Source organism: Rhinatrema bivittatum, chromosome 4, assembly GCF_901001135.1.
Source record: "Rhinatrema bivittatum chromosome 4, aRhiBiv1.1, whole genome shotgun sequence".
Lineage (NCBI taxonomy): Eukaryota > Metazoa > Chordata > Amphibia > Gymnophiona > Rhinatrematidae > Rhinatrema > Rhinatrema bivittatum.
The window spans coordinates 67094635-67118164 of record NC_042618.1 but is presented as its reverse complement, the minus strand read 5'-3'; the positions used below and the strand labels follow the sequence as shown (position 1 = coordinate 67118164).

Genomic DNA, 23530 nt, shown 5'->3' with positions numbered 1-23530 from the left:
TGGAAGATTGGGCATCCAAATGGCAGATGAAATTTAATGTGGACAAGTGCAAGGTATTGCATATAGGGAAAAGTAACCCTTGCTGTAGCTACACGATGTTAGGTTCCATATTAGGAGCTACCACCCAGGAAAAAGATCTAGGCATCATAGTAGATACTTTAAAATAGTCGGCTCAGTGTGCTGCAGCAGTCAAAAAAGCAAATAGAATGTTAGGAATTATTAGGAAGGGAATGGTTAATAAAACGGAAAATGTCATAATGCCTCTATATCGCTCCATGGTGAGACCGCACCTGGAATACGGTGTACAATTCTGGTCGCCGCATCTCAAAAAAGATATAGTCGCGATGGAGAAGGTACAGAGAAGGGCAACCAAAATGATAAAGGGGATGAAACAGCTCCCCTATGAGGAAAGGCTGAAGAGGTTAGAGCTGTTCAGCTTGGAGAAGAGACGACTGAGGGAGGATATGATAGAGGTCTTTAAGATAGTGAGAGGTCTTGAACGAGTAGATATGAATCGGTTATTTACACTTTCGAATAATAGAAGGACTAGGGGGCATTCCATGAAGTTAGCAAGTAGCACATTTAAGACTAATCGGAGAAAATTCTTTTTCACTCAATGCACAATAAAGCTCTGGAATTTGTTGCCAGAGGATGCGGTTAGTGCAGTTAGTGTAGCTGGGTTCAAAAAAGGTTTGCATAAGTTCTTGGAGGAGAAGTCCATTAATGGCTATTAATCAAATTTACTTAGGGAATGGCCATTGCTATTAATTGCATCAGTGGCTTGGGATCTTCTTAGTGTTTGGGTAATTGCCAGGTTCTTGTGGTCTGGTTTGGCCTCTGTTGGAAACAGGATGCTGGGCTTGATGGACCCTTGGTCTGACCCAGCATGGCAATTTCTTATGTTTTTATGTTCTTATGATGGGTTTTCACACCCCCAGATTTCTTGGTGATAAAGAAATAGCATAAGTAGAACCCCTGGCCATGTTCGTCAGGCAGGACAAGTTCTATTGCCCAATGTTTGAGAAGTGACACCACCTCTAGGCGGAGCTGTGAGGAGAAGCTTCAGAAGTCAGGAAAAATACAAGCGGTAACCAGATTCCTCACTCATGAGAACCCAGTGATCCCTGGTGATCTTATGCCACTTACCAAAGGAAATGAGTGTGGGATTTATAAGTTGGTCAAAAACTGGGCCCAGGTTTTGAATGGGTGTGTTGTGTCACTTTCAGTGGACACTTCTTGCATGTTCAGCATTGAGCCAGAAGAAGAAGTTGCTGCAAAAGCAGAAGTGGAGCCAAGTACTGCTGAAACTGCCACAAAGGACATCTCTGGAAGAATGCTTAAAAGCAAAAAAAGAGGTATCTTGATGACGACTGTTGCTCAGAGCTCATACAAGAGAGACTGACTGCTACCTGATGCTCCTTTAATTTGCACATCAGTTTCTGTAACCATGACCCAAAGTGAACACCTGTGCAAAAACATCCACTAACTTCTCATGGACATAGTTATAGAATCTGACTCATGGACACGTCATGCGATGTGTCCCAATAAAAATGACAGAGAGGGCCGCCATGTCAAATATCTCGTATGCTGATTGAATGAGATGGCGAATGCACTCTTCCATGTCCAGGAGTGGCTGTGAATATGAGGTACGGCCCACACCAACTGAGCCTAGTATGGTTTCAGTTTCTGCAAGCAATGATTTAAATACTGCACCATGCAGAACTGGGGTGCAGAAATGTGAGCATTAATCATTAACACCTGAAACATCTTTTTGTCCCCAAAGTGGTCTAGCAGTGTGTGATCTTTTCCTGGTGGCGCACTGAATAATATCCGTGTCTTCTTTGCCCGCTTAGGCGTTAACTCTGCGATGACCGATTGATGGGGCAGTTGCACCACGCCAAAACCTGGGGTTTCTAGATTCCATATTTTAAATCTAATTTTCTGGCTACTAAAACACAGGAAAGGAAAATTATTTCTTACCTTCTAATTTTCATTCCTGTAATACCACAGATCAGTCCAAACCAGTGGGGTTATGCACTCCCACCAGCAGTTGGAGTCAGAGAGCAAAGTTTTGAGGCACTGGTATCCCAAGAGTGACACCTGCAGCTCATCAGTATTTATCGATACCCAAGCAAAGTATAATTGACAAAAAAACATCTAATTCCCGAAACAAGGGCGAACAGGAAAAAACTCCCTCAAGGGTCTGAAACAAACGACCCCAAAACCTGAAAATCAGGTTTGAACCATGGTTCATAACAAAAACCAAATTATTATAGAATCATTCTGATAGATTCCCTATGTACAGCAGCTAACTGTTAGGTAAATCAGTCTTTCGGCAGTAGCACCCGGGCGGGATCCTGGACTGATCTGTGATATTACAGGAATGAAAATTAGCAGGTAAGAACCAATTTTCCTTTCCTGTACATACCCAGATCAGTCCAGACCAGTGGGATGTACCAAAGCCACATTACACAGGGCGGGAAACCGAAAGGCCCACTCGCAAGATGCTCTCCCCAAAAAACGCTTGGTCCGGATCCCTGACATCCAGACGATAATGCCTTGTGAGGGTATACAGGGAAGACCAGACTGCGGCTCTACAAATCTCCTCAGATGACAACTGACACTCCGCCCAAGAAGCCACTTGCGCTCTCGTTGAGTGAGCTTTCAAACCAGTCGGGACGCGACGACCCTTCCCGATGTAGGCCAAGCAAATTGTTTTCTTCAGCCAGTGAGCCAAGGATGCCTTAGATGCCTTTTCACCCTTCTTCGGACCTCCAAATAGCACAAAAAGGTGATCTGATTTTCGAAAAGAGGTAGTGACCTTCAAATACCGAAGGAGAACCCGGCGGACATCTAACAGATGAAGATCTCTTCCCATAGCGGGGTCACGAGCTCAATCAGGGAATCCGGGTAACTCCATGGACTGATTAACATGAAAGGCAGAGACCACTTTTAGCAAAAAGGAAGGGACCCATGCACAGGGACACCCTATCAGCAGAGATGCGAAGGAAGTGATCCCTACAGGAAAGAGCCTGCAATTCTGAAATACGCCTCGCAGAACAGGTGGCCACCAAGAACACAGTCTTCAAGGTAAGGTCCTATAAGGAAGCATGTTTCAGAGGCTTAAAGGGGGGGGGGGATCACAAAGCACCCTCAACACCAGATTGAGATTTCACTCTGGGCAAAAAACTTACGAAGAGGACGAAGGTGCTTCACCCCTTTCAGGAAATGGACAATGTCAGAGTGGCTGGCTAGAGGCCCTAGGAGACATCCCAGGGCCAAAACCTGAACATGCAGGGAACTATAAGTCAAACCTTTAGATAAACCCTGCTGCAAAAACCCCAAGACCTGAGGAATGGTCATCGATAACAGCACTACACCCTGCTGGTCACACCAGAATTCAAACACCTTCCACACTTGAGCGTATGCCATAGACATCGCGGGACGCCTGGACTGAAGCAGGATGGAAATCACCTGTTCCGAATAAGCTTCCATCTGTAACCGCCGCCTCTCAAACACCAGGCTGCGAGAGAGAAGTGATCCTCCCGATCCGAAAAAATGGGCCCTTGTTGCAGGAGGTTCGGCAGATGAGCTAGGCGTAACGGGCCGTCTGTCGCCAACCGTACCAGGTCCGCAAAGTACGGCCGCTGCAGCCACTCCGGTGCCACCACTTACCGAACCGGGATGGTCCTCTATGCACCGGAGAACGCACTTGATCAGGAGCCATGGAGGAAAGGCATACAGGAGGATTCCGGTTGGCCACTTGCGGACTAGGGCGTCTACTCTTACCGCCCCGATTTCCTACTTTCGGCTGAAGAACCAGTCCGTCTTGGTATTGACATGGGTCGCCATGAGGTCCAGGTGGGGAACTCCCCATCAGGCACAAATGTGATTCCAATCATCCCAGGACAGTCCCCACTTCCCGGGATCCAGCTGTTGACGACTGAGGAAGTCTGCCTGCATGTTGTCCACGCCTGCCACGTGAGAGGCTGCGATGCCTTCCCGATGAAGCTTGGCCCAAACGAAGAGGAGGTGTATTTCCTGTACCATGGCCGGACTCCTGGTTCCTCCCTGGTGATTGAGATATACCACCGTGGTGGTGTTGTCCAAGAAGACTCGAACCATTCTCCCCTGCACTAGGGACTGGAATACCAACACTTTGCGGACTGCCCTTTTCTCTAGGCGATTGAAGGACCACGACTGGTCGGGTAAGGACCAGGTTCCCTGTGCCGCATGACCGAGGCACACTGCTCCCCAGCCTTGAAGGCTCGCATCTGTTGTCATGATCACCCAATCCGGGACTTCTGTAAGTTGTCTTTAGACAGCCACCATTGCAGGCTGGACCTGATTCGCTGCGACAAAGGTGGGGCAACTGGTATTGCTCAGACACTGGGTCCCACTGCAACAGTAGATCTCTCTGCAATGGTCTCAGGTGAGCGAAAGCCCAAAGGCACCAATTCCAATGTCAAAGCCATGAACCCCAGAACTTATAGGTAATCCCATACTCTGGAGATTGGAAGCTGTAACAAGAGACACACTTGTTGCTGCAATTTGAACATCCTGTCGTTTGTGAGAAACACCCTCCTCTGGAGGGGTGTCGAAACGAACTCCCAAATACTCCAGACACTGTGACTGAGTCAGATGACTTTTCGCTTCGTTGATTACCCAGCCTAGGGACTGGAGACAATGGATCACACGAAGAACCGTCCGCTCGCCTTCCTCTTTCAACTTGGCTCGAATCAGCCAATCGTCGAGGTAAGGATGGACCATTATCCCTTTCTTCCGGAGGGTTGCCACCACCACGACCATCACCTTGATAAAGGTGCACGGGGCTGTCGCCAGTCCGAACAGCAGCACCCGGAACTGAAAATGCTGACCCAGGATCTTGAATCATAGGAATCTCTGGTCAGCACTGTGAATCGGGATGTGTAGATAAGTCTCGGTGAGATCCAAGGAGGCGAGGAACTCTCCCATTCGAACCGTTGCGATGACTGTTCAAAAGTGTTTCCATTCGAAAATGGGGCACCTTCAAGCAGAGGCTGAGAAAATTCTAAGGCGTAACCTTCTTTTACCACCTCCAACACCCAAGCGATCAAAGGTGATCCTGGACCGCTCCTCGTAAAATTGAGACAACTTGCCCCCGATCTTCCCGTCCGAGGAGTGGCGGGCCTGATTTCATTGGGCGACTTCCCAGTTCCAGTTCCCTGACCAAAACCACCTCTGGCAGGACGACTGGAGCTGCAAAAGGACTGTGTACGAGAAGAGGTCTGTCTGGAACCAGAGGGTGCAACACTCCTTCCCGACCTTTCGGAAATCCCGAAAACGGGATCGAGGACAAAATGATTTCCTGTAGGGCTTTCTATCTTCCGACAGTTTATTGCCCTTGGAATTCCCCAGAGATTTGATCAGCTGATCCAAATCCTCTCCAAACAGCAACTTCTCTCGAAAAGGCAGACTGCACAGTTGCGACTTGGAGAAAGCATCCGCTGCCCAATTGCAGAGCCATAGGAGTTACCAAGCCGCCACTGAGGTGACCATAGTCCGGGCCACCGAACACACCAAGTCATATAAGGCATCTGCCACATATGCTACCGCCGCCTCCAGACGAGCCGCCTGAGAAGCTGACAAAGTCCCAGAAGACGATGGGACCTGCAGTTTTTGAATCCAACATAAACACACTCTTTGCATCATGCTGGCACACAGCACCGCCCGAAGTCCTAAGGAGACGACCTCGAACACCTGCTTCAGATGCAGCTCCAGCTTACGGTCCTGCACATCTCTGAGAGCAGCCACTCCCGCCACTGGAATGGTCGTCTTCTTGGTCACCGCTGATACAGCTGCATCCACCTTAAGTACACTGAGGCGTTCTAAATGTTCCTCCATTAGTGGGTAGAGTTTTTGCATCGCCCGGCCGACCTTAAGCCCCGCCTCTGGGGATTCCCACTCCCAGCTGATTAGCTTTTGAATCTTTTTCGAGATGGGAAAAGCACTAGGTGGACCCCAGACACAGTCCAGGACTAGGTTCACTCCCTCACTGTCGGAATCTTCCAGCGAGGGTCTCACCCCCAATTCCTCAAGCACCTGGGGAATAAGGGGGTGCAATTCCTCCCTCTTAAACAGCTGGATCACACGGGGGTCATTCCCCTCCGCACTAGGTTCTACTGGATCCTGATAGTCATCACCCGTATCTACGTCTGGAGAGGCCTCACCCTGATCTGCAGCCGTGTCCCTCGGGGGCGGAGTGGAGTCGTTCCCCTGCTGGTTGACTGCACCCCGCTAGATCCTCCCGAGCCAAAGTTGCCCGGGACGGACGACCATCAGTTCGCAGATGGGGACGCTTGGGAACTCCCACGCTCCCATCCTGGGCTCTGCGCTTCGCGAGCTTCCAAGCCAGAAATGCTTCATGCATGAGCAGCACAAATTCCGGTGAAAATCCCCACGGTCCCGACACTGCTAGAATCAGTGTCCGTGTCTCTTGATTCCTCCGGTCTCAGAGTCCACACAGTGGGGGTTGGGCTCCTTCCATTAGACCCAGCCGCCGAGCCTGACTGGCGTGTAGACTTTTTAGATTTGGTCCTCTTGTCTGAGGCTCCTTCCCCACCCAGTGCACAGTCCATACACAGCGACAGGGGGTCTAAATAAACTGACCATACCCCGCAAGCCTTACAGGGTTCAACTAGAGGAGTTTCTGCCATGTTCCTCCTGCAAAAAAGGTATATAACTCCCCCCCACCGGAAGAAAACAGCTGCTGCCACCCAGCCCTGGTGACTCCCACCAAAAACGCCGCGAAAATCGGTCGAAAAAGAAAAAAACAAAATAGCCACCACGGTAAAAATAGCTTCGAGCCGGCAGTAAAAATGAGGCAGGGAACCTAAAAACATCCTCTGAGGTTCTTACCAGGGCTGAAACACTCTCCCCTCCTCTTCAGGGGTCTGCCTGGCTCTGCACCACCGGGCAGACTGATTTACCCCAGGAGCTGTGGTAAACAGGGAACTTTGAGCTGGTTTTTTGTTTTTTTTTTTGTTTTACCCAAAAATCTTTAACTTCTAGTAACAGAAAAAAATAAAGCCTAAGCTAAGAATAGAAAAAAAATCCCCAAAGGGGCTACTTCCCTGTACCGCAGTCACCGAGGGGGAGCCTTCGGGTCCCTGAGGGAGCCAGTCCCCTGGCTATCAGGGGATCCGGAACCACACGGGCTAGCACCACCAGGGGTAACCAACCCCCTCGTTCGCCTGGCTCTATCTGAGGGATGGCCCAGACACTGAACCTAGCACCTCAGGGAGCAAGAAAACTCCATCTCACACAGAGCTGCAGGTATACACGACCAGCATCTGCTGGAGTCAGAGAAATACTGATGAGCTGCAGGTGGCACACTTGGGATAGCAGTGCCTCGAAGCTTTGCTCTCTGACTCCATCTGCTGGTGGGAGTGCATAACCCCACTGGCTGAACTGATCTGGGTATGTACAGGAAATTGGATTTTCCCACATTGTTGCAGGATAGAATATATTGCAATTACCACTTCGTCTGAACTATTTTGGATCTGGAAAAGGCCAAAGACTTCTATGTGAGGGTCCTTGTCTTTATGGACACTGACTACAAGTGCTTTACACAACTTAAGAAATTTGGCATAGGAAAGGTCCTCAGGCAGAGATGAGTGTTCTAGAGCCTAAGATTGGTGATTTCCTGTGAATCCTTCCTCTGATCCAAGGGAAGAAGGGACACTGATCCAGGACCCCAAAGATGATGTAGGTGACTGAGGCTGGATCCTTGATGTCTCGGAGGGGAATACACCTGGGCCATGTCCTCAGACTGGCTAGACTCTGCTTCAATAAAGTAGTGAAGACTAATACCCTGGCAGGGGCCCTGATGGGATACCCCTTGAATTCAGGGTAAAAGGTTTTCTCTTTGAGAGAGAAGATATGATACCCTGCAAAGGAGAGGTAGAGTGCTCTGCTTGTCCTTAATTTCCAGGGATGTAAAGAAAGTTTTCAACAAACTTTGCTACTTGGGCCAAGGACAGTCATGCCCTCAGGCTAGATGTTGGGGGTTAAATATCCTCTTCAAAAACCAAAATGGGATCTTCTTGAAGGCCCTCTGGACTTTGTAATATTTGCCCTGTGGTAGGGGTGGGGAGGATTACAGGTAAAAAATACCACCGAGCAGATGGGATCTGGTGTCTACAGATGAAGGCCTTGCTCAAGAAGTCTGAATGGAGCAACCGCTCGAGATAGAAAGAGATAAGTAGAGCATAATGTATCTCCCTCTGCACCTACCATCCTATTTGAATGGGCTGAAGGGATTGGAGATTTAAGGAATAGTTGTACCAAGGTCTCAGCTGATCCATGCTGCTGAGTTCCAGGTGTCAAGCTTAGATGAGTCAACTGTGCCATCAGTGCTGCTTCTTCAGCACTCCAGGTACTGTCGGCTCTAATGAGTGATGTTTTTTCTTCTTAGTTCTTTCTGAGCCCTTCAGTTAATTGATGGACCCCAGGCCTACTTTAGCGATGAAGGACTGCTCAGAGAGCTTGAAGGGAATATCCCAATTCTTGCTAACAGGACAAGCAGCTAAGATGGATAGTCCAACATCAGTACAAATGGACATAGGCCTGTTTGGCTAAGTGCCGCCAAAGGCAGAGATAGAGACTTTGCAGTTGCTGTGTACGTAACCAGCATGACAAGATTTAGGAGCCCTTCCAATCTAGATGGTGCCCAGTGAGGCCAAGAGAAAACACAAGAACAACTAGTACTGTGTGAATCTGTGCAGCCAGAACACTAGGGGCCTCTCTTTTTATATATCCGGGGTCAATCGCAGAGCAGGGCTCATCAGTTCACTGTCAGATGTGAACAATTGGCGGTTCACCAGTTGGACCCTCTCTGAACCAGGAGAAGGAAACCAAGGACTTTTAAAAGAGCATGAAAATCTGCCTATCAAAGCCTTAATTGTGAATTTACCTGATTATGCATGAAGCTGCTAAATTATGCATAGGTAAACCCTTAAAAGCAGCAGGGCGGAAGCACTCAGAGTCATCAGTCTATCACTGCCCACCCAGAAGACGACAACCCATCGAAGTGCCGGCACCTCCCCCTGGTGGAGCTCCCTGCACCCACTGCTGAGGGAAAAGAAAGAAACTCTCAGAAGCATCTGTGAGTGGAGTAGCCAAGTGTACCTTGTTGCTGGTGAGGGACAAGGTGAAGCCCTTCTCAGCTCTGGGCGCCCTTGTCCAGGGAATAGCTCCTGCCACCTCAGAGTTCGGAGGTCCAGTTCACAGAAAACTCATGGCACTGAACATTAGTTATCTTGGGGTTTGATTCATTAAGGCATTTTCCCATACACACAGAATGGGAGAAATGCCTTAGTGAATCAGGCTCTTGGTGAGGAACTAAAACCTATTCTATCCACATCAGTGGATAGAATAGGTTTTAGTTCCTTTTAACTCTAGTATGCAAGTTCCTTTTAACTCTAGTATGTTTAGTTCCTTTTAACTCTAGTATGCAAGTCTCTCCTAGGGGAGGTGATGTCAGCAGTAACTCTGCAAACTCATAAACCGAATGATAAGTACAGTGTAATAATCTAATTTTTTGTTTCCCAATAAATTATTATGCCTGGCCCTGTATAACTGAGAAATAAAGCATTACTCAAACAGTTTGATGAATTTTCTAAACAGATGGACAGGAGAGATCACTGGTAGTAAATAAAGGAGGCATAGTAAAAGGGGATGGGAAGGAAATCCTAACTTCTCCCTACAAATTCCGACTCAATTCAGTGCCCAGGGCGCCAAAAGAGGCTCCGCTCAAGGAGAAGAAACAATTGTGGCTCTTTAGAGACTTACGCAATGCCTCAGTTTTCCAAGTTCTGGATTTCTGAGGTCGCAGAGACATCCATCTGCAGTGAAAACAGACTGTAAGGCTTGAAAAGACCATCGATAAATTACCATGGCCATCATTGATGGACATCTTACCTCATATACACTCCTTGAAGCCACTGATGGCTAACTTCTTTGAGCCAGACATTTCTGAGAGAAACTTTTTTTTGATTAAATAGCATCGAAAAATGCTGTTTGGGGGGACTGCCGAGGCAAAGCCGTAGTATGAAATATTATAAAACTGAAAAAATATCAAGAAATATCACTAAAGAAGAACAGACAGATAGGGTGTGCATCTGTACAGCAGTTCAGATGAAAAAAGACTGAGGGGCTCATGAGGCAACTCCACATACGTTTGGCTCCAAATGACATCACTTACTTGTCATGATTAATTCAGTCCTGTTTGTCAATGGAATACATCTATATTTCTTAAATTGACATGAATACAGGCTTTAACTAGGTGACTTGTGGAAGGAAACAATGCTCAGCTAAAAAAATAAAATTACTACTATAGCACTTTAATACAACTTACCATGGAAACACTTATTTGCTCAAAGCAATTTTAATATACATTCTTTAAGTAAATAAAAGCCTACAAAAAGTAATTTTTCTTGCTTATTTTGTTTCCTTAGAACTACAAGCACACCATACATTGCCATTAATAGACTATAAATACTGGGCTGGGATAGTCTGGTAGCTCAATGGAAATGCACCATAATAAGGGACTTGGGTTCAAGTCTTGGTTCAGATCTTCTGCTCTACAGGTAGGTCAGGGCTGGGGAATCCCAGTCATCACATGATACAACACCTAGATTCAGGGCCCATGTTTGCAAGTTCTGGATGGAGTCCTGGGTGAATGGACCCTGACCAAGAACTGTCACTACAATGACTGGACTAAAAATTGTAAAGTGATTTAAACAGGGCTTCGGATTATTATTTAAAAGTGATAAACCCAAATACAACACACCCCACAATGTGAACATTAGAGTTATTATTTTTAACTTGATTAACACTGCCCTGCCCTCTCAACCTCTCTTGGAAATCTGATCTATAGAAGCTGGAGCCAGTCCGAGACCTGGGTATAGCAACAGAATCAACATGTTCTGAAGGCATGAGAGCTGGGACAGAGCCCACACCACTCTACTCCTGGCCTTCACGTTGCATAAAGAAGCCAGGAGGAGATGGGGCCACTGGAGGATCTGGGAGTACAACACATATTTCCTCAGTCCTGAGCCCACATGCCATCAAAACATGTTGTATTCATGCCATCACAATCATGCCTTGGACAAGCTCCAGCTCAAGGCAAAGATTCCCTTAAAACAAGGGAGGAACAGGACCAGAGCCCACAATAGTGGAGGAAGCCACTAGGTAGGGGGAAGAGAAAATATCAATAAGCCACATCCCCAAGACTAGAGAATTTCAATCTTCAGGCATTTTGGAGCCTCTCATGGTCTCAGGAACCCAAAGGCTATCCCCCAAGTCTACTTCCCTGGGCTTTACTGGGACCTCCAAAAGGACAGTCAACTTCCAGCCCTCCAAATGCTGCACTAGTCTGGGTATATCTGCAGCTGCTGAATATAGAACTACTGATAAGGTTTATTATTACACCAGCTCATGTTCTGAGAGAGTGACATCACATAAAACTTAGTTCCATCTTCACTTGCAGGGAGGTATAACCCACTTGTCTGGACTAGTATAAGAGAATAAGTTGGGAACAAAAGCTACCTCTTGACCTCAGGCTAGACCCAAATTATTGACTCTTTTGTAAAAAATTAAAACCCTTGGTTGTTCCCACAAGACAGCTAAACTTAGGCTATTCTCAACAATATTTCAACTTGGTGGTCATGAATGTGGTTTAGGAAGTCTCTCCTCCCTTTTATGTTTAGAGATTTAAACTGTTCATCACTTTGGGATGTCTGTTATGGACTGGGATGACAATTAAGAAATATTTTAAAATAAAGCAAGAGTGTTAAAACACAAATAAAGGTTTAAACTGATACTTTTTAAAAGTATCTCAAAAGCACCAGCTGACAGTGACCCTGTCAGGAATGAGGCGAAGGGTCTTATAGAGGCAGCAGCATTCCTCTGCCCCATTGGATACAGTGACACTTATTACCTGTCTGCTTGGTCTGTTGCAGCAGCATTTCCAGGCCTGGCCAGCCCAGATCACACAGACAGCTGGCCACTAGTATCACTCACCAAGAGAAAAGAATAAGCAGCACTCCAAGGTCCACCCACCTGTTTGCTGCATCTGACTGGAAGAACAATGTACATGCAAATTGTTGAGTGCTTTTTGTGCTCTACTGTCTGCTGCACTGACAGTCATGCAGTGTCACAGTTTGCAGGAAATCATACGAGCTGGGTAGAGCTGAAGCAGGCAGGTGGGAGAGGCTGGCATCCACTCTGACTGGAGATGCTTGTGCCTAGGGCAGGTGTCTGGGACCAGCTGTCTGTGTGCAAGAGCAGAGGGAGGTAGGTGAGTGGGACGAGGGAAGTAGAGAAGAAAACTGACTGTGCCAGGATGAGGAAGCAGGTGAGGGGGGGGGGGTGTGAATGAGCTGCATGTTGGGGGGTGGGCAAATTTACCATGTACTCCTGCCATCTACAACCTCAAAAAAAAAAAATTAATTATATATATAATGGTGATTGCATTTTGTCCTTGGTGATTAAGTGCCGGAGGTATAGAATGCCTTTGGAAATTGCATATTCCATGGAGTACACTTTTCAAATCTAGTTATTTACAACTATAATTACACAAATGCCACCAGAAATAAAGGCTCAAAACTTACATTTCAGTTTTTACAGGACTCCAGGTGAAGCAAGGTGTCAGAAATGCATTAGCCCTATGAGGTGTCATTGGTTGTACTTTGAAAGATGATAGATCATTCAGCGGTTGAAATATAAAATTGGGGGGTGCAAAAGACCCTTTGCTTTCATTAACAGAAGGTGGCAGGTTTTTCACAGGAACATTTTCCATTTCCACTGAAGAGTCTTGCAGTTGAATCAGATTTTTGCAGTCATCCATCGATTCTTCACTATTTAGTTGGATCAATATTTTGTCAGTTGGTTTGTGGGAAAGTTTCTGTGAAAATATGAAACCAACAAAAGAACAGTTCCATTAATGTACACAAGTGGATCTAAACTATTACAGTACAAAGAAAAGCTGTGAAAATTTCCATTGCATATGAAATCCAGTTTACAGTGAGACAGACGATTATACAGACAAACAAATCAGCATGCCTAAAACAAAGTGAATTCGGTAAAGCAATATAGCAATATAGCAATTGACAAGAATTTATTTTCAAATGGGAGTGTCTTACCTATGGCTGCATGGTAATACAGGGACCCTATATCTCATGTCTCATTTAATTAAAAGGCAGCTTTTCGGGGGCAAACTTCAAACTGCTTTAGTGCTAAGCCTGCAGGTACTTTTCACCCAGTAACTTTGCACCAAATTTCAAAAAGTAAAGAACATGCATATTGTCCCCTTTGAAAATTACATGGCCGATTTTTTAGCATGTAAAATTTTTAAAGAAAACATACAGAGACTGAAATTTCAAATATACATGTGTTATTTTTTGAGCCGGCCAAACTCCTCCCCTTATTAAAAATAAAAGTTCTCATGCTTTCCAACGCTGTGTGTGTTCTTTTAGCTGGATTAAGGGGTTAGTTTTCAGACCATTGATTTGCCTGTGTAAATGACTTGGTAAATTGCCCTTAAAGTTCATTTCCTCATCAACTGGCAAACACACCTAATAGCCATCCAAATGCAACAGCCTAGACTACAGAAACAGACACTTGAAATGCCATTGTACCAAGGTCTCCTTTTCAGCTCAGCAAGTTATTCCTAAAGAGGCATAATGCAATTCACTTGTGACCAGCTTATCTGCAGTTGCTACCAGTGATAAACTGATCTTAATCTATCCATCTTTCAGGCTCCTCTCCTAGACTGCTATTTACTTGTATATCAAAAACTACCTACATAGGTCAGAATTGTCATGGGTTATCTTACTGCTTAGTCACATATTGAATACAGGAAACTCTTGAAGACTAAAGCAAATTCTCTTTTTTTCTAAAAAGATTTAATATTTTTTGTCTCCTGTTACAAGCCTCCCAAAACAAAATTGCAGTCAAATCCGATACATGACAATTATTGTAATTACTTTTGTTTTGAGACAAAAAGCACCTGAAAATAATTATTTTTAATTCTATGTAATTTTATACTGTAGATGTTTCTTCTTTCTCTAATGTTATACCCTTTAGTGATGAATTATTGCTGTAAAAGTCAGAAAAGGCCAGTATTAACCATTATTGTTATAGACACAAATGGAGAAACCCCCTTCAGTACAGGGTTTTCAGCTGGAGTTATGCCAATCTCTAGAGGTACTTCAAAAGGTCATGGGAATGCATGTTGGATGGCTTCCCAAACTTGTCTCTCCCTTCCTCAAACTGTCACCACTACCAATGTGGGCCTTTTCCCAGACAGGATCCTGGATCCTACTGCGGTAGTAACATAGTAAATGAAGGCAGATAAAGACCTAAATGGTCCATCCAGTCTGTGCAGCAAGCTATTAAAATTTGTAATTGCTATTCTGAATGGGTTACTCCCCTCCCCGCATTCAGAAAAATTACATTTATATAGTTAGAGTCAATGTCCTCAGCCTGCCCCATTGGAGCTTCATATCTTAATTCCTAATTCTACAGCTTCCTTTCTATCTGAAAAGGTTTTATTCATATGAATCATTAATATCTTTTAAATACAGTCTATATCAGATTCCTCCAGTCTCTCTCCTCCTCTAGGGTATACATATTTAAGTCCTCCAATCTTATTTAATGTGTCTTTCTATGTGAGCCCCATATCATTTTGGTAGACCATTTCCATTCTGCCTTTGTCTTTTCTAAGATGTGGTCTGCAGAACTGAATATAGTGCTCTAAGTGAGGCCTTAATAGTGACATAAATCACCTTTTTCTTGCTGTTATGCCTCTCTATGCAACCCTGCACCTTTCTGGCCTTAATCACCACCTTGTCACATTGATTCACTATCTTCAGACATTATTGCCCCAAAGTCTCTCTCCCAGTCCATACATATCAGTCTTTCACCTCCCCCATCACATACAGCACCTTTAGATTTCTACAACCTAAATAACATGACACTGCACGCCTTGGCACTGAAACCTAGCTGCCAAACTTTTGAGCACTCCTTGAGTTTTAAGTCACTTCCCATTCCCTCTATTCCTTCAAGTGTGTCCACTTTCTTTCAGATTTAAGCATCATCTGAAAAAAAGACCAAAAAAAAAAAAAAAAAAAAAGTTACTTTCTAACCACTCTGCAATATTATTCAAAAGCATATTGAAGAGGCCTGCCCCAAAACTGATCCTTGAGGTACTTCACTTATTTCTCTCCTCAGAATAGGATCCGTTTACCACCATTTGCCATTATTTGTCCATTGGGACCACCTCCCAGGCTTTCCATGTTACCATAAGTCTCCTATGCAGGACCGATCAAAAGCTTTGCTGAAATCCAGATTATGTTTAAACGATTTTTATTGATTTTAACAACAACAGAGTATTACAACACTGAGGCTGATTGGATTCTTAATCCTCCTCAGACAGGCGTCCAACATATAACAACTCACAGGTTTACTCCCCATCCCTCCCCCGTCCACCCCATGCATAAGGTAAACGGCACTGACAATAAGTACAATTCTCAATCCATGTGTACAGTTTACAATCATTAATTAGAAGACTGCGGAGACGATGTGGGAGAGCTTGAATATAAAGTTGCCCCACCATCAGAAAACTCTTCCTAGCACGTGGTGACTTTCGCGACGCCATATTCCCCATTGACATCATGGTATGTAAACTATTTCTCCAGGCCCAAAAAGTTGGCTCATCAGGTGTGCGCCACTCAGAAAGAATGATTTTTTTCCCCACCAGGCAAGCCTTACGAAGGAGCATGCGCGAGCCAGGGTCTCTGATCCGTATTGGGGATATGCATCCAAACAGCAACCATAACGGGGTAATAGGAAATGCTACATCCAGCAAGTTGGCTAAATAATCAGTTACAACCCGCCAAAAGCGCTGTATCGGCGAGCAAGACCAAAATACATGTGACAAAGTGCCCTTGGCATGACCACAACGACTACAACTTGCCAAGGGTGCTATATTAAGGTGGAATGCTATCTGGGGTGACACATACGCCCGACTCAAGAATTTGAATTGCAATTCTCGGTAATACATATTGACCGAGAGCCTGGCTACACGTCGAAAGCACAATTTAAGAATATTCTGAGTTACTACAAACGCTCCATCCCTGTTCCAGCGTGACTCCAAAGTTGCACATACATCTCCCTCCAAGCACTTTCGTAATTGTGCATAGTAAAATGATAAAGATGGTGCCACAGGTGCCTCAAACCGAAATATCCAGTCTAGAGAGGGAAATATTGAGGGATTTTTATATTCCCCCGGGGATGGACCGCAAATAATGCCCAATTTGTAAATAAGAAAACGTGTGAGTGCCCCCCAGGCCATAAATTACTTGAAAGTCCTGAAAAGAAAGGACCTCTCCCTCGGAGTTAAGCAGGTGACCCAAGTGTGTGACACCCTTAGTCCGCCAAGTCTGGAAACCTGAGGTCTGCATACCCGGTGTAAAATCTGCATTCCCTCCAACCGGAGGGAAATAAGCACATCTGGCTGGGATCTTCAGTGTTTTCGTCACTCGCCGCCATGTCAGTCTAATTGGGCTTACAAGTGGTGTATGTAAGAGAAATGATGGGAGTTGAGCCGAATTAGCTTGTAGCACATAAGCTGGGGCTAATGGAGCCAAAGCTTTTTCAGAATATAAGGAAGTATATGACTCTTTATCCAGCATCCAATCCCTGGCTATCCTCATGTTACACGCCAAATTATAAGTGGCCATGTCAGGCACTCCCATTCCGCCCCTCCCCCACTTAGTCTTCAACCAGGTCAAGGGAACACGGGGTGTCCCCCCCCCCCCCTTCCAAAGAAACTGTCACATTACACTGTCTAACTTTCGTAGGTCCCCTTTTTTCAAAATTAGTGGTACATTCTGGAGAAAGTAAAGCCATTTAGGCAATATGGTCATTTTAAAAAGATTTATCCTGCCACACAAGGAAATGGGTAAGCTGCGCCAATTAGTTAGACTGCCGATAGTGCTCTGCAATAGGCCAGGTACATTAACCTGATAAATCTGTTCTGGGTCTATTGGGATGCATACCCCCAGATAACGAAGAGGGCCTGTATGCCAGTGAAGGGGAAATCATCCTGCCAGCTTGCCGGTAGGCTCGACAGGTATGCTATCACGGAAGATTTGAATTCAACTTCATTCCTGAGAATACTCCAAGGACCATATCAAATGAAGCAAGGAGGACAAGGAGTCCTTCAGTTCTGTAACAAACATTAATAAGTCGTCAGCAAAGGCCATGCCCTTAAATATACGAGAACCAAACCGAACTCCCCGTATCGTGCGACACTGATGAATCGCTAGCAGGAGAGGCTCCAGTTGTAGTATGAATAATAAGGGTGATAGTGGGCAACCCTGTCTGGTTCCCCGCGCTACTACAAAAGATTCCAATCTGACTCCATTTAACAATATAACTGTTCTAGTATCAGTATATAACAAGCGCACCGCCTGAAGAAAAAAACCCGAAAAACCCAACCTTTCCAGAATGTTAAATAAATACCGCCACTCTACTCTGTCAAAAGCCTTTTCGGCGAAGCTAATAACCAGATGAGAAATGTCCTTTTGATGACACATTGTCATGGCAGTCAGCACCCGCCTTATGTTTGCCAAAGCATAGCGCCCTCTTACAAATCCCACCTGGTGATCACCAACAAGAGTACGTATTATTGGGGCTAGGCGATCTGCCAATATTTTAGCCAAAAGTTTGTGATCCAAGTTTAACAGGGAGATCGGGCGATAAGACTCTGGTAAGAGGGGATCCTTACCTGTCTTGGGTATGAGTGTAATTAATGCCAGATTTTCATGAGGAGGAAATTGACCCAGAGTTATCAATTCAGTAAAGCCCGCGGCCAAGGAACTGGTTATCAGATCACCCATTAATTTAAAAAACTCAGTGGTATAACCATCGGGTCCCGGTGCTTTAAAGTTTCGCAATTGTTTTATTCCCAAACAGACCTCTTGTGCCGTTATGGGTTGATTTAGCCTCTCCAATTGGAGTTGCGATAAACGAGGTAAAGACAATCCAGAGCAAAATTGCTCGCTTGCTGCTTCATTTCCCCCACTAGCGGTATACAAGTTAGAATAAAAAGTTCGGAATCCCTGAAGAATTGATTTAGTGTCTCGGGCTACTTCAGTGGGTGAGACCCTTAACGCGGGGACATACCTACTTGACCGGGCCGACTTAATGAGATTAGCCATCATCCTTCCCGTTTTATCACTGTACTGATACAAGTGGAATTTATAGTATGTGTAACTCTTTTTCGCCCTTTGGGGTAAAAGGGAATTAAGGGCCACCTGAAGAGAACGATATTCCAGCCAAGCCTCCCTACTCCCAGTTTTGGCCAATGACAATCGGGCTTTTAGAAATTGTCGATTTACTAACAAAATTTGTTTGTCAATGACCTTCCGGCAATGTGACACATAAGAGATAATATCTCCTCGGAGAACTGCCTTGGCAGTATACCAAAACAATGAGGGCTGAGCAACGTGTACCTAGTTAAGTAATACGTAATCCGCCCACTTAGCCCTCAAATAGTCTCGAAACTTTTCATCTTGCGCTAAGAAATATGGATAACGCCAATGCGAACTCAGGGTCTGAGTGTCCAATAACTGAAAGTCGATCCAAAATAACTATGTTATCAATACCGGCATCCTACACCCGAGAAAATATGTGTCTGCTCACTAAAAAGTAATCAAGTCTCGAGAAAGAGGCATGTGCTCGCGACACATGGGTAAAGTCTCGATCCAGAGGATGTAAAACCCGCCATGCATCCAACAAGTGCAACGTTGTTTCCAATAATTGAGGACCACGACCCATGGATCGTTCAGGACGAAGCGTTACCGAAGAATCTAATTCAGCATTGCGAATTGTATTAAAGTCGCCTCCCAAGATCAGGACATCGTTGAGATAGGGAAGTAAATGAGTGTATAATCCCCTATAAAAACTGGAATTTTATATATTAGGTGCATATACATTGCAAAGTACGACAGTCTGACCATATAATTCAGTCTCCAGAATGATATATCTACCTTGTGGGTCTGCAATTTCTTTAATAATTGTTATGGGAAGACCCTTAGGTATTAGAATAGGCACTCTTGTCGATTTCACGGTGGCCGAATCCCCTCTCACCTCTCCCACCCAATCTCTGCGTAATTTAGCGTGTTCGGAAGGAGAGAGATGTGTCTCCTGTAAATAAGCCACCATGGTTGATTTTTTCTTCAGCAATGAAAGTATTTTGGTGCGTTTAACTGGAGAGTGCATCCCACACACATTCCATGACACAAATCTTGTAGATTTACTCATGAGTTAACAGAAGTGTGGTAGTGTAAGAGTAAAGAATAAACAGTTCCAAGAGAGAGCCCTCCCAGCTGAGACTCCCACCCCCCCCCCATTCCTACTCCCAGAATGAGAATTGCTAATGAAAAATTGATGATTATTGAACAATGCCTTGCATCCGCTGTCATGAAATATTTCCCTTCTTCCATCCCCCCACCCCCAACCTCTTTCCCATTTTCTCTACTCCCCCCCCCCCCCCCCAATTCCATTTCGTCCCCAAACTCTTCCCTCCCCCTCCAACCCCTCAAGATATCTAGGCTTACTTCCCCTAGATCCTGTTACTACTCACTTCCCCTAATGTCCCCGAAGGGATGAGAGACCACGATCTGATGCGCCCCTAACCCCACCCCTCCACCCACCTCCAGCCTAGCTAGAGCCCTAAATTCAACCCGAGAAACTCGAGCAGCCCCTATTAACCATTCAGGCAGTATTAATAAATTTAACTCCTAGTCCCTAAACATCTCTTTTGTAGCCTACAACATGAAATAGGACAACCAAGTATTTTTATATTGGAAGTTCTGAAATATAACACAACAAATAACAAACATGAGGAACATACAATATGGACTCTTTCAGAGTGAAGTCAGTCAACAGTTTATCAAGTCCGCGGAAACTTTACTGGGTTACCTAGACCAATAATGAATGTTATGACTCACATAAAGTCTTGTCAGCACGCGGGTGTTTCCCCGCTAGAGAAAGATATTCCCCAACCTGGTCCTTTAATATTAAAGAACGTTTCAGAGGAAGGCCAAGTCACGTCATAGGAGTCCGGCCCGATGACCGGTAAGTATTGTGCTCCCGATAAAATTCTTGTATAATATGATGATTACAGTCTCCGAACGCTTGGAATCTTTTACTGTGCCCGCTCATTCTACCACAAGGTCGCCGACCTTGAGTATAAACCCGGCCAAAACAGTCTCCTATGAAGCCATGGCATCTACAAATTCCTTGGCCTGTGAAGCGGATTCAAATGTACGTGTTTGATCATCCTTCCATATCCGCAATCTCGCTGGAAACAGTAAAGCAAATTTAATTCCGCGATTATGGAGCGTCGTACAAATCGCTGAGAAACCGCGTCTTGCTTCCGATACTGCGGCCGAGAAATCCTGAAAGATCCGTATACGGTGCGACTGGTACTGTAGATCCAGTTTCGATCGAGAGGCGCACCAAACTTCGGCTTTATGTGCAAAATTAAGAATTTTTGCTATAACTAACCGCGGGTGTCCTGACGGCGATTTCTGTATCCCCAACCTATGTGCTCATTCCACCACGAGCTTGCCTTGGAGATGCGGTAAATTTAACACTTCTGGGAGCCAAGCCTCCAATATTGAACACAGTGAATGCTCTTCGATCTGCTCTGGAAAACCCAGAAATCGTAAATTGTCCCGACGAGAAAGATTTTCAAGCTCGTCCACTTTTAGCTGTAATGTTTGTAAAGCTTTGTCCTGTGCGGCCATCTTAGTGCTAGTGGAAGTAGCTGCTGCTTCTATTTCTAAAACCCTCGTCTCGATCATCTCTAAGCGGGGTGGTAGCGCGGCAAGTGATTCTCGTGTCGGCTAGAGTTAGGGGCATGCAAGGGGAGGGAGACTCACCATCCGGCGCGGGCCGCCATCTTAGCTACCAAAACCCGCAATTTTTCTCTCTTTTTTTTAAATTAATTTTAGTTGTCATCGAGGGTATATATTTGCCCCGGGAGCGAATTGTGGACATAGACATCAGTCCTGTATATCAGCCACTCTATCTTTTCCGATTTAGCGCGGTCAATTTAAACGCGATTAGCGAGGTGGTTCAGGAGCTAGGCAGGAACACGTCCTCTCAGCTACCACATCACGTGACCCTCCGAAATCCAGATCAAGTGCTCGTTCTTGATCTAATTCTCAAGTCAACCAGTCAAAAAAAACCAAAAACTCCACAACACTTCCTTTGGTAAAATCATGCTACCTCAGATCATGCAACCTACTACTGTTTCCTTCAGCAGGTTCTCCATTAAAAACCTTTCCCACCACTAGAGGTCAGGCTAATCGGCCAGTAGCTTCCATCCTCTTCTGTGAGAGAAGACCACAACTGCCCTTTTTCCAATCTTGCGGCATGATTTCCCTCTCCAAGGTTCTATTGAATAGGCGCAGATTCTTGCTGCAGAAACTCTCAAATGTCATCTCGAAAATATTGTAGGTCACTCGGACCTCATGTTTCCCACACTCCAGGCCCTTATGCACCAGCAACATGAGGGTGTACTGCTGCTGCTGAGGCAGCTGCTCGGCCACCTCCTGCAGCTGCTTCCAGATGTCCCACAAGTACTGGCTCATGAAGAGATTGTAGGAAGCTATGTGGGCAATGAGCATGGGCCCCTGAAAAACCTCTCCCAAGAGTATCCATTGCTCTGTGATCCTTTCCCAAGGGCACTGAGGAATGGGTCAGAGACCGCCTGGCTCTCTTGACAGCGGATTCAACCACCACCAACTGGTGGGGAAGCTGTCACTTATTGAACCTGGGAGCCTTCTGGACAAGGTAAACCCAGACAGTCTTCTTATTCACGGGAGGCACTTTGAGAGGGTATTCCTACATACTCAGCAGTAACTCCTTAAGGATATCGTGTACCAGGACAACCACGATCTCCTGAGGATGCTCCACGAACTGAAGTATTTTGTGCCTGATATCCTCCTCTGTCAATAACTGAAATGGGATGACTTCTGCCATTGCCCTCACAAATCCTGTGAAGGTTAAGTCCCCCAGAGAAGACTTTCTTCACTTTTCTGGAGAAGGTTCTGAGGGGGAGACCCTCAGAGTAGACTTTCAAAGGGTTATCCCCCCCCCAGGAGTCATAAGGGCCCTCACTCTCACTGAAATTGACAGGGAATGGGGCCCTAGGTGCTCAGTCTTCATCCAGAGGGGCCGGCGCAGGCACTGGTAGAGCTGGACTACAGGCATCTGCGTCTCCACCACGGAGCTTTCTCCTCTGAAGAAACGTTAACCACCATATCAGCAGGGGGAGGCTGCAGTGCCCCGACGAGCACCAGCAGGATCGGTAATGCATCGATGAGTGCATGGAGCTTCTCCAACAGTGGCTTTAACACAGACAGTGCTAATGCCAATGCTGTCAGTACCACAGGACCGATGCCCTGCATCACCCATACAACGGCCAGTTGAACTCCCCACTCAAGCGCCGCCTCAAACATTGTTGTTACCAACACCGACTGGGAGGAAGGAGTGGCCAGATCCTCTTTGGAACTGAGAGGAGGATTGGTGACTGGCATCAGGACTGATGAAGACTGTCGCAGACCCCCAGCAACAACTGAGGACTGGCGTTCCTTACCGCGGGGTTCCTACTGGGGCATCAGTGCATGAGCTGACGCTTCCCTGTGCCTGGCACCATGCATCAACAGGGACCGGTGCAGATGCTTCTTCGGCTTCCCTAGATGTTCGGCACTGTCTTTCCCCGCTGCTGAGGCCAATGACGAGAAATCCAACATCCTTGACTGTGGCCAGTCTCTGGCACCCCTATCAGCCGATGACACTGACAGCCCCACTGATGTTGATGGCTCACTGTCCATCAGTGCGGCTCCATGGTCCTTCAATGCCAATGGCTCAGTTTTCTCCAGCCCGAAGAGGCAATCCATCTTATAGAGACCATGACAACGTCCCTTCGGAGTCATCTGGCCCATTTGTGGCAACCCAGACAATCATGCGATGCCCCCAAGCAGACTACACATTCATCATGTGGGTCAGTGATGGACATGGTCCTTTTGGCACTGAAAGCATCGCTTGAAATCAGATGCGGCCATGAGAGGACAAAATAAATGGGAAGCAGGGTCAAAATCGATGGCAAATGTTGAAGGCCAGTGGGCACTGAAGCACCACCACCACCACGGGGAATCAACTGTGAAAAGAAACTTACCAATAGACGATGATAATCCTGACTAGGAGCACTACGGGGAGGACAGAGGGGGACCTGGCACTGAACGCAAGCGAAAAAATCATGTTAAAGCAAAAACAGTAAAGTTTTCCAAAATGGGCCAAAAAGGCCACAACTTAGCTCACCAACTGCAATGCTGCAGCTTCACAGAAAGAGAGACTGAAAAGGGACCTCGTGTTGACGAGTGTTATACAGCATGCTGAGCAAATTAGG

At 45.9% G+C, this 23530-nt stretch overlaps 1 protein-coding gene across 4 annotated transcripts in view; it reads right to left on the bottom strand.

Moving 5' to 3' along the window:
- DLGAP5 (DLG associated protein 5) overlaps window positions 1–23530 on the bottom strand; it is a 214075-nt gene that overhangs the window by 141340 nt on the left and 49205 nt on the right. For all 4 annotated transcript variants that reach the window (XM_029598267.1, XM_029598268.1, XM_029598266.1 and 1 more), the window contains exon 8: window positions 12654–12946. In XM_029598267.1, coding sequence (XP_029454127.1) covers window positions 12654–12946 — 293 coding nt within the window. The remainder of the gene's footprint in view (window positions 1–12653; window positions 12947–23530) is intronic.